This window comes from Barbus barbus (genome assembly GCF_936440315.1).
Source record: "Barbus barbus genome assembly, chromosome: 39".
In the NCBI taxonomy this organism is placed as follows: Eukaryota; Metazoa; Chordata; class Actinopteri; order Cypriniformes; family Cyprinidae; genus Barbus; species Barbus barbus.
Window position 1 is genome coordinate 20,655,398 of NC_136717.1, and position 19,224 is coordinate 20,674,621.

General features: G+C 36.4%; 1 protein-coding gene across 5 annotated transcripts in view; it reads right to left on the reverse strand.

The window, feature by feature from the left end:
- Positions 1-18,267, reverse strand: part of LOC306858413 (filamin-C-like) — a 53,483-nt gene extending 35,216 nt beyond the window's left edge. For all 5 annotated transcript variants that reach the window (XM_079398951.1, XM_079398950.1, XM_079398952.1 and 2 more), the window contains exon 1: positions 17,451-18,267. In XM_079398951.1, the coding sequence (XP_079255077.1) occupies positions 17,451-17,829 (379 nt within the window). In that variant the 5' untranslated portion in view covers positions 17,830-18,267. The remainder of the gene's footprint in view (positions 1-17,450) is intronic.
- Between the last annotated feature and the right edge of the window lie 957 nt (positions 18,268-19,224).

Consider the following 19,224-nt stretch of genomic DNA (forward strand, 5'->3'; position numbering starts at 1 on the left):
CTGAAAATAGAGGAAGAAAAAGAAGTCTAGAGAGGGATGAGTGACTGTATGTATCTGAAAATGATCACACAAAGACACATCTCAGCTGTTCAACACTCACATCACCACTATCAAATATCAATAAACAGGTGTGTGTCGGCTGCTATTGTTTGCCTCAGGGGATCTAGATCCTCATCTGACAATATACAATATACATACAAAATAAAAAGTCTCAGTATAAATATCAAATATGACAGAGTAGGTGCACACATACACTGAGCAAGCAACTAAATCAAACAGCTATTTGCTCTACTTTTCCTAAAAGCTCCTTATAAGACAAAGAATTTTCAGACTTGCACCTAAGAGAGAGCAGTGGTTTTTATTCTCAATGCACTGAATGTCTTTAATTATTTCAAACCACCCTAAGAAAACCCAGCAACGTGCACCCCACCAAAACACAAACTTCTGAAGATAAAGCACATTGCCCGACGCACAGCACCATCGAAACAGCTGGATTCAAACACACTTAATGGAAGACATCAGACCTAAGTGTTTCCTTCCGACAACATAAAGCGCCGTGGCTGCAAATGAAGCCTTTTTGAGGAATGTCTGATGACATGGGCCAGGAATTCCAGCCCGCTAGGGTACAGCACCACCACATAATGGGTAGGAAAACAAACATGGGATCAGAGCCTGGGAAAAGACCATTTAGGACAGTGAGAAAGGAGAGGATATCTTATGGGTAATTTAGAGAACAAGCAGAAGTGTTTTCTCATTTGTCTCACTCCAAAATGAGCTGACAGGTTGTTGGCCCATTCCATGTCTCTCTACACTTTGTGAATTAGTAATCACAATACTGTATATGGCTATGAAGGGAAAAATGTATACAAATGTTTAGATCACTTTTTAATAGATAAAATTAGATCACTTTAATAATAACTAAATTAAAACGAGGCAGTCAGTGTTGTTATTGTTAACTAAACTAAAACTATTAAAATCAAATCAAATAAAAATTTTAGATGAAAAAATTAAAAACTTTGCAACTAACTGCAATAAAATAAGTTTAGGTTGAAGTACCAAATTACTAAAACTTCAAACTGAAATAAAAATTAAATGAATTATACCTAAGAATATGAACTAAGGCTTTACAAATAAATAAATAAATAAAAGCACATAACAAACATTACCAAAACAAACTAAAATGAAAATGAACACTGCTCAAAAGCTAATTCAAAATATGAATAAATACTATAATAGTATATAAATAATACAAAAGTAACTACATTACATAACTAAATAATAACATTATTTTCTTACAAAATAATGAAATAAATTATGGTTGCTTTAGCACATCTCATAATAAGTATGAGGAACAGCAGTAGTGCTTCAAAAGCTCAATCTGTTGTGTGAACACAGCATATCTCTGGGTTATGTGAGTAATGAGACACTTTCCTAACCCTGATTAAAGCCAGTCTGGATCCTTCACATCCTCCCTCCACTGAACCACACCAACAAGACAAGATAAAAATAATGAAACAGATGCTGGAAGCATTTTATAAGCCACTGTTGGCAAAAGCTATAGGAGAAAACACATGTAATGGTGTTACTGCAGTGAGGACAGATGCATTCATCTTGAATCCAGCTGTTGGTGATTGCTGCTCTTTTCAACTAAAAGCTATTGCTTCATTTCACTTATGAACAGCATATTGTCATTGTTTGGACGTTCTTCAAAGGAGGGAATTCACTAAGAATGGACTGCGCTGGCTGATAGGGCTATTTGCATGCAGTGTTTGTGTTGTTTTAGCAACCAATTCAGTAAGGGAATTATGAAATGCTGCAATCTCAATGAGAAATTTGTGCTGAATGCATTTTTCCCATTTCCCATCTTGCAGGTTTATTTTGAGTGCAAAGATATGCCATTTGCAGCAGACAACTTGTGCAAATTGTGCCTGGCACACTGAGAACTTTTGTGAATAAGGCAAATTCTATAGTAAGCCTAATTTACATAAAAACATGTAAGTTTGCACTTAAAATGACGACTTTTTTAAATTCTGAAATAAAACTGAAATTAATTATGGCTAAGAATATGAATTAATGCTTTAAAAAAAAAAAAACAATTTAATAAAAATGACAAGCACAACAAAAATGAAAATTACAAGTGAAAATATAAAAACAAAAGCTAATTCATAATATTAATAAATATTATAATAACATATATTTGATACTAAAATAAGGCTGCCTCTTATTTAAATATTTTCAAATATTGTTCACTTATTTAGTTTGCACTTAAAATGAAAATACAGCAACACACCGGCACAGTTAATGCTGTGATTACTGGTTAAATTGGATAAAGTTGAGTGATTGTTTAGTGAATTTGCCCCTGATGGTTTTAAAGACTTATTCTTTCATTGCGTGCAAATGGCAAAATATTAAAGGAAAGCAGATCCTCTCTATAAACACTATAAGTTCTGCTAGTGTCAGGAGAATTTGAATTTTCTTGGCAAATTCTGAAATTCTGAAAACAACCAAAAACTGCAGTTTGTTTTGCACTGATTGTGTTTCCCTGATTCAGTCGTACCATCTTTGTTATCCAATTCGTTTATATCATTTGTTTACAGTTTATACAATTTCTAATAAGAATATCTAATAAGGTCATTCTGTGTTGCCCTTTGAATTATTTGAACATCGGCCAGTGACGCCATCAGAAATTTCTACAGCTTAGATGCATCAGGTGATTGTCGGCTGTTGCTTGGGGTGACCAAACAAACATCACAGTCTCCCTGGAGAAGATAGAAAGTTTGCCATAGTCACTAGGACAGAAGAGACAGAGACAATGGCCTCTGTGTGGAAGAGACATTCTGCCTCAGGAAATATGCAACCTACACCCACAAACACACACACACACACATCGCTTCAAGAGGGAATGTATTATAAATGAGGCTCTTTTGTTTCACAACTGTAAAAGACAAACTAATCAGTCGAAAGACAAATGAACGCGAGCTGTATAAATAAAAGGAAAAAAAGATGTATGTACAGAGCAAACGGTAATTAAAGGTTCAAAGTCAAAAAATACAGTCATCATTTTCCTATTATTCCCTGGCTTAAAGCCATAAAGCACAATGCAGCATGGCTGTACAGTACAATAAAATAAAACACTGTTTCAACACACACATACACACAGTAACAAAGTCAAAGTCCTGGAGGACTTGAAAGGACAGATAATGCAACAAAGCACATGATATGAATATCAGAGTTGAGTCTGAGTTCTAAACAATACTCATAGGAGCCCCCCCCCACACACACACTTTTAAGTCATGTTTCATTCTTCCTCATTATGAAATATTTACTGTTGGTCACAGTCAATATTCTGTCTTAGGTTGTGTCTGGTTTCTTCCCATACACATTTTTGTTGAATATGGGTGTTTTATCTCCAAAACAATGTCACAAATAATCTCAAGAGATTCATTCTCTGTTTTAGGGTTTTGCAATTTTACATGTAAAAGTCCATCTAAAAAAATTCCATCTAAAAGTACACTGAAAAACATGTGGTGTAGGATTTAATTTGAAGAAATTTTCACTCAGAAATGTATGGTTTCCGCCACTGAATAAAGAAAATAGAAAGGTAATTGCAACTTTATCTCACATTTCTGACTTTTTTTTGCAGTTGCAAGTTATAAAGCCAGAATTACGGGATATAAACTCACAATTTTGTCTTTTTTTCTTATTTTTCTGTCCAATTCTGAGGGGGAAAATTTCTCAGAATTGCGAGTTTATATCTCACATTTCTGACTTGGCTCACAATTGCTCACAATTCGGAGAGAAAAAAAATCAGAATTGTGAATTTATATATCATGCAATTCTGTGAAAAATCTAAAATCGCAATTGTGAGAAAAAAAAGTCTGAATTTTGAGATAAAAAGTCGCAATAACCTTTTTTTAATCTTTATTCAATGGCAGGAATGGGCTTCCATAGAAATTGCTAGTAAATTTCACAAATAATTACAAAGAAATAGCAAGCAAACGCATTCAATTAAATGTGGGATTTTTAAGCAAAGACTGAAATAGCATTTTCTTGTAAAACATACTCTAATAATCTTAGAGGATCCATTGGTGAGCAAATGATTTAATGTTCTCCAAATCCGTTCCCATGAAGAAACAAACTCGTCTACATCTTGGATGACCTGAAGGTGAACTTTTTGGATGAACTACTCCTTTAAAAACTAAATAAGTGAATTCATATCAACTGGAACCTCTTGTTGTCAACAAAAAGTACATCTTGTTTAAAAACCACCCTTTTGAGCTAAAGCTGACAGTTGCGCAAACATACATTAAATGGTGTCTTGACACAAAAGGCTTGGCTCCAAACGTGTATTCTAGTCAGCTGCCGTGTTTATATGCAGAGGTCTGTTTGAAGAGAGAGCAGGGATTCCCCCAGTAGCTGTGAAAAAATAACGTTCCTGATATCTGACTTTCTCCAAGAGTCGCACACAAAACACAGAGCAGCCTGAAGTCACATCCTGAAACTGTGGACACTCCAAATATTCAGATTACATTATGCTAGCGTTTGTCCATTGTCAAAGAGGTCAAGTTCATGGTTCTCTGGACAGGCCGGAAAATATAATTCCATTACTGTGTCTCTCCAAGAAGCAAAGATAGGAGGAAAAGAGAAGGGGGGGGGGGGGGGGGGGGTGAAGACATCATGGACACATGCCATCAACACAGGATCACATTTTCCACAGGATCTTCAAAGAACAATGGAAGAGTGTTAGAGATACTGCAGAAAACACACACACACACATCAAGCAGCTAACCGTTCATTTGAATGACAAGCCTAAGTGCAAAGGACCAAGACTTTGACTTTTAGTACATGTATGGCACATAAACTGCTCACGCTAGGAAGAAAAAACTGTCATACATGTTCTCGGAAAAAGCATATTGAGACACTAATCAGCCGTTTCAAAGCATCACTAAGGGATTCAAGGTTTTAGGATGGCCTACTATATTTTATGTGAATGTACTGGAATTTCTTACTTTCCACATAAATGTCACTAATTAAAAGAAAATGTTTCTTTTAATTAGTGACATTTTAAATTAATGCTTAAGACAGAGTTAATATGGATACTGTCTTTTTTAGAATGACATTCAACAATAATCTGATCTACTATATAATATAATAATTCATGTATTATTAAAATTTAAAATAACTGTTTTCTATTTTAATATTTTTAAAATGTAATTTATTCCAGCAATTGTAAAGCTGAATTTTTTCACATCATTACTCCAGTCTTCAGTGCCGGGGCGGACTGGCCATCTGGAGCACCGGGAGTTTTCCCGGTGGGCCGTTGTACAATGTGGGCCGGCTCTTTGCGTAATATATATAAAACATGGATTATTAGTAAATGTACATATATCCTTCCATCGGCCCAGACGAATGGCTCACGTGGCCCACTTCATTCAAAATTTCTAATTAATATAGCGTGCTCCAGCTCAGTGCAGCGGCTCAAAAGCGCTGGTCAGTGTCAAAATGTTTGAAACAGCCAATCAAAGTGCAGAAGGCGGGGTTTACTGTTCACAGACGCTGCGGGCGACTTGAAAGCGAGCTGAGGTAAGATGCAAGCAGCTAAACATGACGAGAGACAATTCAGCAATATTTGCCAACCGTTTAGTTAAACGACAGACAATTATCGACAGACAATTGATACAAAGATCAATTTTCAGGAATGCAAACTACTACTGGCCTTTTCAAATTTCTCAGATTTTAATGACGTTATTATATCGTAATGTAGGCTACATAATGCAGCTTTCAGCAGACATGAGATAAGAGTTAGTTAGTGTAAATCTGCTTTCTTCCGTGATTTCAAAATCTAAAAAATCGTTCTCAATCTTACTCTAGAACAATGGAAATCTGAAGACTTTTGCTTTTGAGTGCTGTGCATAGGAAAGTGATTTATATTATAGGCCTAATAAAAATATAATTTGCTTATTAATTCACATGCATTAGCCTATTTTATATACACACTGGTGGTTAAAAGTTTGTAAATATCTTTACTGTCACTTAAATCAATTTAATCAAAGTCCCTTTTTGTATTCTATAATCTTTGATTAATTCAACATTTTTGAAGAAAAATATTAATTTATATTTTTTTAATCTTACCCAAGACTGAATGGCATCAAATTTTCCACAAAAATATGAAGCAGCACACCAATTTTCAACATTCATAATAATCAGACATGTTTTTTGAGCAGTAAATCAGCATATTAGAATGATTTCTGAAGGATCATGTGACACTGAAGACTGGAGAAATTATGCTGAAAATTCAGCTTTAATCACAGCAATCAATAATATTTTACTATATATTCACATAGAAGACACCTATTTTAAATTGTAACATTATATATTTCACTGTACTGTTTACTGTATTGTATACTCTTTTCCACAATTGGAGCTCTATTCCTTAAAATGATAGATGTCAAGCTCCTGCAAAAGGACAAATACTGTATATGATGACCAAAAGAAAGGACCCATAAAAACACTATTCAAGTCTTCTAGACGATACCGGAGCATCGTGTCATATGGCCTGATAATATTGATATTTAACTTTAGTGATATTAAGCTGTCCCTCGTAAAAAATCTTTAAAATTATTTACTATTTGTCATATACTCCAGAAAAGACAAATTATAATGTCAAGAATATGCCACTCATTTATGGTGTGGTATGGTGTGTTGCGGACCGGTTTGGTGGGCCGCTCTGTGCCAAAAAGTCCAGGGCCACTTTTTGGCCCCAGTCCACCCCTGCTTCAGTGTCACATGATCCTTCATAAATCATTTTTATATGTTGAAAGTGGAATCATTTCAAAATATGAAAGTATCAAAAAGTGTAAAGAAAATGCACTGTGACAATTTTTATTTAATTTTTTATTTTTTTTAAAGAAAATAAATGTTTTACAAAATATTTTTGAATCTAAAATTGCTATAAAATTAAAGTCTTATGTCTAAATTGATGTAAGTTGATGTAAAAAAAATTGAAGTCCTTGTGATATTTTATTTAGGGTGTTATACCACAAATGGCAGGTGCCATACAAAATTTTTTCTGTCACAAATGTCTAAATTTCTCTGTCAATATTAGTTTGTTAACTCAGAACTCTGCATTTACCCATCCAAAGTGCACACACAGCAGTGAACACACACACACCGTGAACACACACCCAGAGCAATGTGTGCTGAGCCATTTATGCTGCGGCGCCCGGGGAGCAGTTGGGGGTTCGGTGCCTTGCTCAAGGGCACCTCAGTCGTGGGATTGAAGGTGGAGAGAGCGCTGGACATTCACTCCTCCCACCTACAATCCCTGCCGGCCCGAGAACCTTTGGATTACGAGTCCGACTCCATTAGGCCACGACTTCCCAAACGCAACCTTCTGATTAAGGGGACTGCCAAAAGATTTTGAAGTCCCATTTCCATGGTAACGCAATGTCCGATTTCAAAATCACAGGATGAATTTTGAGCTTTCAAATGATATATAATTTATGATGATTACTAAAATATGTGATAAAGACAACAAAGAAAAGAGCACCAAGCGGCCCACAGGTGACACTAATGAGGTTTAAAAGAAAAGCTTACTGTTTTGAACAGTAAAATATAATATAACAGCAGCCTATAACCTCCCTAGTCCCTACACACAACACACCACACTTAGTAAGCAGACTGTCTGTACTTCACATCACTTCACAGCACCCTTGGGGACTCCGTGCCGAAATGCCCACATGTCTAACATTGATGTATTTGCACAATTTACTTCAGAACTTGCTGTCTTTTATGGTCACACATTACATCAGAAATCCAACTGCTGCCAGTGACGACAGGAAACGTCTTTTACTTAACAAGCCAATAAGTGCCACTTAGACATGAGCATCAGTGTCATTGCATTACATTTATTCCTGAAACAAGAACAAGCTGTTACTGCTTACAGGAACATGTCAAACCATACAACAGACTAATGGATTCTGACCTCAAACGTGATACTTTCATTGTATCAGTCTTATATCTCTAATAATGTATTTCAGAGTACAGAAAGAAATGTGTGGTGGCCCAAGTTGCCAAATGATGCAAGACGGCAGCCGTTGGAAGCGTTTGCAAGGCAGCAACTGACTTCTCCCACCAGAACACACGAGGTCAAAAAGAAATAAACGCTGAAACCCAACAGAAACAGCGAGTCTGGACAGTGACAGAGCAGTTCATTTATCAACGTCCTTTCCACATAAACACATTTTTACACACTCATACATCATACTGTGAAAATAGGCATGGCACCTACGTGTTGACCAGAATGCTTTACTAAATACACAGCTCTTCATGAAGCAGATCAAAAAGTGATCCAGGAGAACTTCTGCCTAAGGAAAATAAGAGAAAATAAAGATCTTCCACAAACACACACACACAAACACACCATCTTGAGATATGGCACGTGTGTTGCGGCAGGTCTTCGAAAGTCCAAAAAAGGACATCGGTGACCAACATTCTGTTGTTTTGCCACATGGTCCTGTCTAACCTGTTGAAGACCATGGACAATAGGAACAAAACTTACACAGCTGACCTCACATATCCCACAGACATGAGAACAGCTGGATAAATTGTGAGGGTGTAATTAAACAAAATGGCACCGGTGGGAGTTTAAAACAGCTCTTTGGGGTAAAAACTTGATCAAAAAACAGCCTGGAATCAGTCACACAGACACTTTGAGATCATTCACCTCTACCTTGTAAATGCAAAATATATCCATAACCTGTATCCCCTCAGCTAAAGTTCACTTTTATGAACAATTCCACCAAAAGCTCTGTAGATTTCACTAGAATTTGACATATGCGTCACAGAACTTTCATTTAAAGGGACAGCTCACCCAAAAATGAAAATTCTGTCATACTCACCCTCATGTCGTTCCAAACCCTTAAGACCTTCATTCATCTTCGGAACACAAATTAAGATATTTCTGATGAAATCCGAGAGCTTTCTGACCTTGAATAGTCAGCAATGCAATTAAACATTTTATGGCCCAGAAAGGTAGTAAGGACATCATTAAAATAGTCCATGTGATGTCAGTGGTTCAACAGTAATGTTTTGAAGCTATGAGAATAGCCTACTTTTTGTGTGCAAAGAAAACAAAAATAACAAATGTATTGTTCAGAACAAAGGTCTTACGGGTTTGGAACGACATGAGGGTGAGTAATTAATGACAAAATTTTCATTTTGGGATGAACTATCCCTTTAAATCCATTCTGTAGAATTTTTGCTTATCGGTTTTAAAAGTTGTGTAGTTTATTCCAACCTTAAGTGTATATAAAGAAAACAATGTGGGGTTAATTTTCATACAATGTTTCATAAGAGGCATTCAAAAAATTCCCAGCCTTGTGTGTTTAACTCTTGGTTATTCCTCTTCTTCAAGTCAAATGAGCAGAAAAAAGCCTGTCTCCAATGTAAACCAGTAATAAAACACTGTAATAAGTCTGTCATTGCTAAGGAGGCCCAAACCAAGAGGCATTTCCCTCTCCAAACCCAAACTCCAGAGGAGCTATTTCACACAGTGAAAAAGAAACAATGGTAACTTCCACGAAATACATTTTTTTTTGCTTTTTTTCCTCAACTTTTAAGTGATAACATGCATAAAACATGCATGAAACAAGAAAAGCAATGGACGGACTCATTTAGTGAAGGGAAATGTGACTTTTTGAGAAAGACGTGGTTTTGTTTATAGTAAGCAGAGCAATCAGGCAATCTCCTCTCCTGAGTGAACCCTGTCAGCTGCCGTCACAGCTGCTAACAGGCATCCTAAACCAACAACTGATGTGCTCAGAGATCTGCCCTCCCCCCCATGGGCCTAATGCATGCACACACACACACACACACACACACACACACATATTCTAACTGTCTGTTTGCAGCATGCATTCACCCCCCCTCCCCTCGATCCTTCAACAAAGCTTCAGAGTTGAAGTTCCATCCAGAACAGGCACATAGGAGCCTTTGTCCCAGTCTCCCTCCACTGCGCCTGAATTAGGACAGACTCCGGCACCTCAGGGCTCAGGAAAGGACATCCGAAGCAGTTACTGAGAAAAGTATGACTAAAAGACAGTACAAATGCTGTAAACAAGCACACATGCACACGTACACTGTGTCATTTGGATGATTAAAGGATGAGTGTTTACATGAGGACTTACTTCAAATACAAAAATGTAAATATAAAATTATATGAATAAAAATGATTATAATTAAATAAAATTATAGAAATAAATATATAAATAATACTGATTATAATTAAATATAAAATTGTAGAAAATAATATTTAAAAACAAATTAATAATAATTTGAAGACAACTTTGCAGATTTTCAACCAGCTTGGTATTTCTACAATGTTGATAGTATTTGAAAATGAACAATGTTAACTCAATGTGAAAAATCTGTAGGATGACACAAAATTCATTTTTGTGTCATCCGGCTGACTTTTGCTAACAAATAAACATAAATATCTGGGTAACATGAAGAAAGAGTTCACACTGATAATTTACACATACAACCAACAATTTAATAAAATAAAGCTGGTTAATATCATAAAAAATATTGCAAATTCGGTTTAAAATCAGGAACGTTGTGCTTTAAATATAATTTTTATAGAAAATAATGTAAAAATAAATATAAAAATACTGATTACAGTTTTAAGAACGTCTAATTTTCTGCAGTGCTGAGAAAAAGAAACTTAGAGACAAGCCTGTCCGCACTTAAGGTCACATTTCTATAAACACAGACAGACACTTGAGACATAGACACAATCCTTTATGTTCCTTCAAGAACTAGCTCTCTGTAACATGCCTATGGGCCATTAGCTGTGCACGTCTCAGCCATTTCTATGCTGACGTCCAACAAAAACACATCACGACGCAGTCCAGACTTGGGATGAAGTTGTTGAATGTCATTCAGAAGGGCTTTTTACTGCCTTGTTAAGCGCTCTGAATGATGCCTGTTTCTCTTCGTGGAATCCACTAAAAGTCTACCACTCATAAGAAAAGAGAAGGTAAAGTCCTTTCCAGAAATATGAGGGAGAAAGTTCACATCTGGGTTTCCTGCTGGGAAGTTCAACCGGTGAAGCCCTCTTCCACTAAACCACAATCAAATGGATGGAAAATATCAGTGGCATTTGCAAATGCTAACATCGCTATTGCTATTGCCATTACTTAAACTATTAATTCTAGGCAAATACCTTTACATCATGATATTAGTCATTTGTCCATTTATAAAGCTCGGTTTAATCCTCAGGGTTTAGTCAGTTTATTTCTGTGTGTGGGTCAGAGAAAATGAGCGAGGCGTAGACGATTGACCATGTGGGCGATGAGGGATGTTCTTGTCTGAGTCAATCTGGCAACTCGGGGGTCAGGCAGCTGATGACATCATCACGCCGCTGACAGCCCTCTGTGCCTGACACTGCTGACACCATGCAAGCACCCCAGAGTGCACTTGGGCCGTCTCATTCCCAGCCTTACTGATAACCCAATACAGAAGAACTGCTTTATGTCTGCCAAAGGCTTTAGACTGCAAAAAAACACATGAAGAGCTGACAGAGTGACTTATAATATGTTGCAGTGACTCTTTAAAAAAAAGAGAGCGATTTCAGAGGGCACAGGAGTCATAGCTGTTGTTAAACACCTGTTAGAGATTTTCATGGCTGTCAAATCAGCAAACCAGTCATGATCTTGACCTCTGACCCTACCATTAACCCCGACAGCCGCTCCGTTACTGCAGAGATAGAGTGACATTCCAATGACAGGAAGTCTGTCATTCCTGTATATGATCACAGGAAAAAATGTGATTGTTTCCATAAATTTTATCCCAGTTAATTTGGTATCCTTAATTTTTATTCTAGTCACATGTAACATTATATTGCACATCAGTTGTTCTATCTGTAATTCAAATCATTTAAAAAAAACTAAAATTATATATATATATATAATTGTATATAAATACATGTATTATATGTATTTATATAAACAGATCATATTTACAGTACACTAGTATTCAGAAGTTTGGGGTTTTGACATTTTTCAAAATAAAATCTAAAATAAAATTATATAAAACTAAATTGAATTAAAATACAGTAAAAACAGTAATATTGTGAAATATTATCACAATTTAAAATAACTATTTTTATTTAAATATATTTTAGAATTTGATTTATTCCTGTGATGCAAAGCTGAATTTTCAGCATCATTACATCAGTATTTTAGTGTCATATGATCCTTCAGAAATCATTCTAACATGCTGATTTGCTGCTCAAGAAACATTATCAATGATGAAAACAGTTATGCTACTTAATAATTTTGTGGAAACCATGGAACATTTTTTCCAGAATTATTTGATGAACAGAAATTTTAAACAGCTTTTATGTAAAGTAGAAATGTTTTGTACAATTATAAATGTATTATGGTAACTTTTAAATTTAAATTTAATGCAACCTTGCTGAATAAAATTATTCATTTATTTTTGAAAGTTCGAACATCTAAGTTGTTAAATAACAAATTAAAGGGATAGTTCGACTACAAATATAAAAAGTTTGTAATCATTTACTCAGCCATGTGTTCCACAGAAGAAAAGTTCAAATTAAATTCTGTCATTATTTACTCACCTCTATATTTATTTATATAAACTTTTTTGGTGTTTGATGAAAGAAAGTTATACAGCTTTATCGAACAACATATGATGAATGATTAAAGCATGACAGAATTTTTATTCTTGGTCAAACTACCTCTTTAAGTTGAGCAACCAGTCGATTCTGAATCTCAGATGTGCATTAAAACAAAAGAGCACGTTCTACAATGTGTAACTCTATCCAAACAGCATCAAAAGCAGCTGAAAACATTGGAGAGGTTTAAATATCACTTACAGCACAGATGAAGCCCCAGTCTGCCTTCCAGCACCCCATTCATAATCAAAAGCGACTCGCCCTTTTTTCCCTTGTCTGCTTTCCATCATTTTCTGGTCTCCCACATGGTCCAGGAGTTTGAGGATGAGGTTGGATTTATACAGTAACAGAAGATTCCACAGTGGGTGTCAAAAGATATCCTGAATAAACCCTTCTGATACCGTGAGGCTTTTTGCTATCATGAACCGAATCCAATCATTGCAGCATCCAAAGCTATAAACCTTCAAAATAATTCGCAATAGTTTGCATATGACCTCAAAGTGTCGTTTTTTGTAATTTAGAGTGATTAATAATCCAAATACAACCAATTAGAAATAAATACAGGCCTTGTTTAACTCCACATGTTGAGTTTCCCACATTCAAACAAATGAACTAAGAGCTGTCGCACAACCGTTCCTCACAAACACCTGATATCCGCCTACCCAGGATGCACCTGGGCCAGCTGCAGCCTCTATATGCAACAGTTTGCAAAAAAGCAGCACCACATTTTAGGCTTTCATTACAAGAGATATTAATAAACCGAGTAGGACAAATTGAGGAAAGCACCACAGCGGTGCATGTCAAATCTCTGGAGGGAGTGAGTGTGTGCTTGAACATTCCAGCAGACTGACTAGCCCTTGACACATGGTAACAATTAAAGACGCTGTTATACCCGGAAAGCAGGAGGACACGAGAGAGAAAGAGGGAGACCGTGCAAAAAAGACTGCTTGTTGTTGTTCTGAAAAAGAAAGCCTGACTTTTGGATACTCTGGATGGAAATCCTTCTTTTTGTGGCCAAAGATTACATAGAGCTGAGTCCGGAGATAAACTCTGGGAGTCGACCAAAATATATAACACGCAACGTTCACCAGAAACAGAGGTAAACTAGAGGGGCGAATCGATAAAACCACTGCTACTTCTCAGTGTAGAGCAGCAGAGGAAACGCTCTGGTTAATGGGCCAGGAAAGTGTTACATGCAGAGAAACAGAGCATGACTTTGCAGAGATAAGGCACTGTGCTGATAAGCCAGGAAAACATGCTATGACTTCAATTTCAATCTAACCAAATTTATCCTCTGGGATACAACACGTCAATAGGGACTTCCTTTCACTTTGGCAACAAGGACATTCACTTCAGAGAGAAACAGAGAGACAGCCCAAGTGCTAAATTGTCACTAAATCTTAGATCCGCTGATCATGTGCATGTGATTTTAAGTCTTGCAAATATAAACTTTTAGTTTCATGGTAAATTTAACACTGTTATTGCTGTTCAATCTCTCACAAGTCTGTTTATTTTCAAATGTCAAGGTTGAAAACAACATTTTGCTGAAATTGCAATTCTGAATGACTAACAATAATTATACAATAATAAAAATTACATTTAATAAAAATATAAAATAAGTCAAACAAATGAAATAATAACAAACTAAATAAATATAAAATAATAAAAACACTAAAAATATTAAATCACAAAGTGTGTTTATTTACAAATGTCAAGGTTGAAGATTACATTTTTGTTATATTTTAAGTAATATATAATATAAATAAAACAATTCTAAAGATAAAATAATAAACTAAATTATCTTTAATTTATTGACCCGCAAATAAATAATATATTATTCATTTTACAGCAAATATTATGTAGCAAAAATATTATTGTAATTGACTGACAGCCTTTAAAAAAAATAGATGTGGCTAAAATTAGGCATTAATCAAATTTTTAGCAGAGCTAGTAAAAATCCAAACTGTTGAAGTAGAAAAAAAACATCCTCAAGAAAAGGGGGACACTCATCCAATAAATTTTGTGAATCATGTGCTCATCATCTCTATCCCATGACTCACTCTTTTTCTCTTACTATCCAAAAGACCTCCAGCAACCCCCTCTGTCCCGGGTCTCTGGGTCTGTAGGACTATTTAAAGCACCTGTTACTAGATGGACCCCAGAGCGCAGCTGTCTATCTATCAATCACTCACTCAGGGGTTAAACGCTGAAGATCCCTGTCCCAGGACCATCATCACTTACACCCAAAACTCAAGGGTTTTCTGCTCCTATTTTTCCACAAACTGCTTGTTCAATTCTTTATATAAAGAAACTATCAGCATTATTTTATGCATATTATGCACACTATATTTTGTATTTTACAAATGAAAAAAATCCTGATCCTGGTAAAGTTAGATATTACAGTGCCCCTAAAGGGACATATTTCAACGCTTTTGCATTCACTCGCAAAACTTTTGCATTCTCTCACAAACTATTGTGCTCCCCTGAAAATTCGCTTGCAAAAGTACAGAAATATAGTTTTTCCATCTCATATTATTTCCATCATAAACGTTCCATCAGGAAAGTACTACTACTAATAAAAATAAATACAAATATAATCTAAATAAAAATAAATACAATCAAAAAAAAAAAAAAAATTACAAAAAAGAAGCTTTCTTGCGCAAAATGTTTGTTCTCTTGCAAAACTATACTGCTTTTCCTAAAAAACTTTACGTTTTGTAAATGCTAAATTTCTAGAGGGAGTAGTATTCTACGCAGTAGTTGCAAGCAAACAAAAAAGTATGGAAATCAAATCCCCCCCATTTCATTCTCTTATACCATCAACATGTCCCTTTATGTGCTCCGTATTATTTTCATGTATGCATGTAAACGTAAATCTATATATTCTCACACTTTCAGGTACTTCTGCATGAGTGACTGAGTGCGTAGTGATAAAATAAATGAGGTGAGTGGTATCTCCTGTAGCGGCAGCAGGCCAACCCCCATGTGACACAGTTCACACACACACACAGGGTTTCTTGGATGATGGTGGGAGAGTTTTTCCTGCACCTCTGTCACCCTACACTCTTGCGTAAGGGGAGTTCTGAGAGGCAGGTGCCCTTCTGGAAGGATCCGTCTCGTTGCCCACGACAGCCGGGCTGAAAGCACTGCTGTCATGTGCCAGCGTGAGACGGTTGGCTCCTTCCCCCAAACCCAGTAGGCCCTCATCTGCAGTCAAAGTCCAATCAAATAATCATTCAGTGTCTATCATTGGCTAAATCCAGTCTTTATTATAAACATACCAGCCCCACAACAGTAATAGGAATGAACGTTGCCCTTTTTCTGTTGTCTAACTGTTTTGAAAGAATGCCATGCTGCTAATTCCTGACACCCACCACTGAGCTATCAGAACAATATAAGGCCTTTGCCACTGAAAAAAACAGCACTGACCCTAAAACAGATTCCAGAGTCATTTTAAAGAAACCAAGATGACCCCGAAACAGCCATTGTACTTTTTCACTTATATGTCTGATGGTATTTGGTGCATTATAATAAAACATAATGAAGCTATCTCAGATCAGCCACATTTACAGCCTTTTGCTGATGTTGAGGCATTAGTTTAGTATCAGACTGTCAGTCCACTAAAAGTACTATAATATCTTTAAATACGGAGAAATATAATAGATAAATGCAATATAAAACAACTTCCCAAAATTCTGACATATGAGGATCCACTCTAATCAATGGTTATTTCATGCCTGCATGCATTTTCCAAATTAGGTGGATCCACAAACCCATAACAACATTGATCCAGAACTGAGTTTGGGACCGTGTCCCAAAGCCTAGGGGTACAAAATGCACCCCAAAATGTACAACTACCGTCCTAGGATCTCTTTTTGCATCATATAATATCGAATATGATCATATCAACAGGAGCAGCTGATGTCAAACAACAATAAAAATCTAATTAATGACAATTATATCTATAATTTAAGCAATATATCAGCCAATATTCGGTCACTTTGAGATTATCTGCATCAGATGATTTCCAGCATGTCTACCATGTCAACAGATAATGTATATATATTTAATGTGCATTCAAACAAACATCATGAAACTTTGATTCTTATTTGAATGAACATTCACTATAGTCTGTCATAGGCCTAATATTATTATAAAGTGATTTAATGAGCAAATTTTATGCACAAAAGACAAAAATCATTCACATTTTTCATGGATAGTATGAGCTTCAGCTGTCCATTCAAAGAAGAAAAATGAGTGAGCAATCTAAAATAATACTTTAGAGCTTCCGAAATTTTAACTAATGGAATTACAACAAATGAGAATCAATATTTGAAGTTAAAATGGAAAACAGACCTATTATGATAGCTATTATGAGTAGTTTGCGTGGTCTGACCCTCTAATTAAGGCTTGAGCCCCCCACAGAACGTTAAAACAAACAGTCGAGGTGGCCTTGAAAAGTATGTGTTCTTTATACATGTAAGAATACGTTTCAAGCTTTTCAAAGAATGTTTCGCTAGCCACAAAAGTTAGATTACAAGACACAGTAAACGCTCGCGAACTTGGAATGATGAGGTAACCATAGCAACAATACGCGTTCTGTTATCATCACAATCACTTAATTAAACTATTATAAGATCACTATTATTTACACATCACAACACTATTTTTGTTTGTTCTAAATATCTTTAAGATAGTTACGGTTAGCCACCGAGTTGAGCGCACATTTATGCAATAAAACAGCACTTACCTATAGAAACCAGTTTGATGTGTTCCCTTTCTAGAAACTCTAGCGCGACGGACACGTTCTCCAGCTTCATCTGCCTGAAATTGGGTCTGGCGTGGTACTTTCTGTACATTTTCTTCTGGCTGAGAACTTCCAGGAGCCCGATGAGCTTGAGCCCGTCGCTCAGATCCTTCTGCAGGTCGTTGATCTTCTTGTTGAGGCATTTCAGATGCTCGTTGCACCACCTGGTGAAGGTGTTCTGCTGGATCTTCTTCCAGGGCGCATCCTCCGCCAGGTCCTTCTCCGTGGCCGGCATCTCCTCGTCTCCGTCCTCCCCGTTGTCGGTGCCCTGGTAATACTGCGGCGGCAGCTGCTGGTCGTAGTATGTATTATTGCTCATCATGTTTTTTTTCCTGATGTTCTCGTGCCCCCCTTTATACGATAATCAGCGAGTTTTTACAACGCGAAGGGGAGGTGGACAGGCGCGCGCTCTTCTGAAGGAAAAAAAGAAGGAAAGAAAACAAAAGAAAGTTTAAGAGTTGGAAGAGCGTGCGAAGAGGGCAGGGATATAAGTATTTCTTCGGACCCAAACCAGCTTTGAACTACTTTTAAAGAACGAACGGTTGCAAAGCGAAAGTTCTGCGTGAAATTTTAAATTCTTCCCGCCGCCACTTTTCAGAACGCCGTCAGAAAAAAGTTCGTTCCTGCTTTATTCGCGTTCGAAATGAAAGGAAAGACGGGAAAAGAGACGCGGCTTCATATATTTGAATGGTTCAATGAAGCATGAGGCGCTTTAAAATCTGAGACCCCTCCGGCAGGGCTCACACGTCAGTCTGCTGGATCTCCTGGTATGCTGCTGTCATCATGACCATATACAACTGCGCGATGGTGATTCTCTAATCTGACCGAGATAGTGATACCGGCGCCCGATTGGGTGAAGCGCGCAGCGGGGAAGGGGATTGGACAGACCCCGAGCGCCGCGACAGTTGTGACTGTCATTTTTATTTTTAGGAACCCCAAATTGGGCACGTGGGGGCTGGAGTTGCGCTAGTTGTAAAACTTGGGCTATTTTTTAAACAATTGGGGCTGGAAAAAGCATATGACTGCATAATTATGTCAGTGAGACATTTTAACACAGTATGCTAAATACATATCAAAGCATACTAAGGCTGTTTATTAATAAATTATAAATAGTTTGACAGTTTATTAATAAACAATATTATGGCTGCAGTTGACAAACCCTCTATTCCAGTCAATGAAGTCATACTCTGTAAAACATTTTTGTTAAATTTAGCTGCATGTGAGTCATTTTGTTACCTGTGTTACAGTTCTTAAATGCACTTTAGATAAAAGCAAATGTCAAAAGCATAAAAATGTGAATGTAAATAAATAAATCTCCAGTAGCCAGTTACAACAAAAACAGAGCACAAGAACACTTTTTACATAAAATTCAAATAAGTGTTAGTTTGTGAGGGGTGTGTATTATGTTTAAAACATTGATTTTCAGAGTATTTTTTTTCAAGCTATTCTACTTCAATGTGTTATTTTCTGTTTCTTTGTAATTATTAACTAGCAATTTCTGAGTGAAAATTATTTCTTTTGCTACAAAGTTGTCCAATTTTTTTCAGTATATCAAGCTAACATGCACAATACCGTGGTTTTACGGTAATTTTACAATAAAATATCTAACATTTTTACAGTCATAGTTATCTAACCTGCACTTTAAAAAAAATGCTGAGTTGTTTAACCCTTGTTTGGGTCAAACATGGACAAACCCAACCACTGGGTTAAAGTTTTC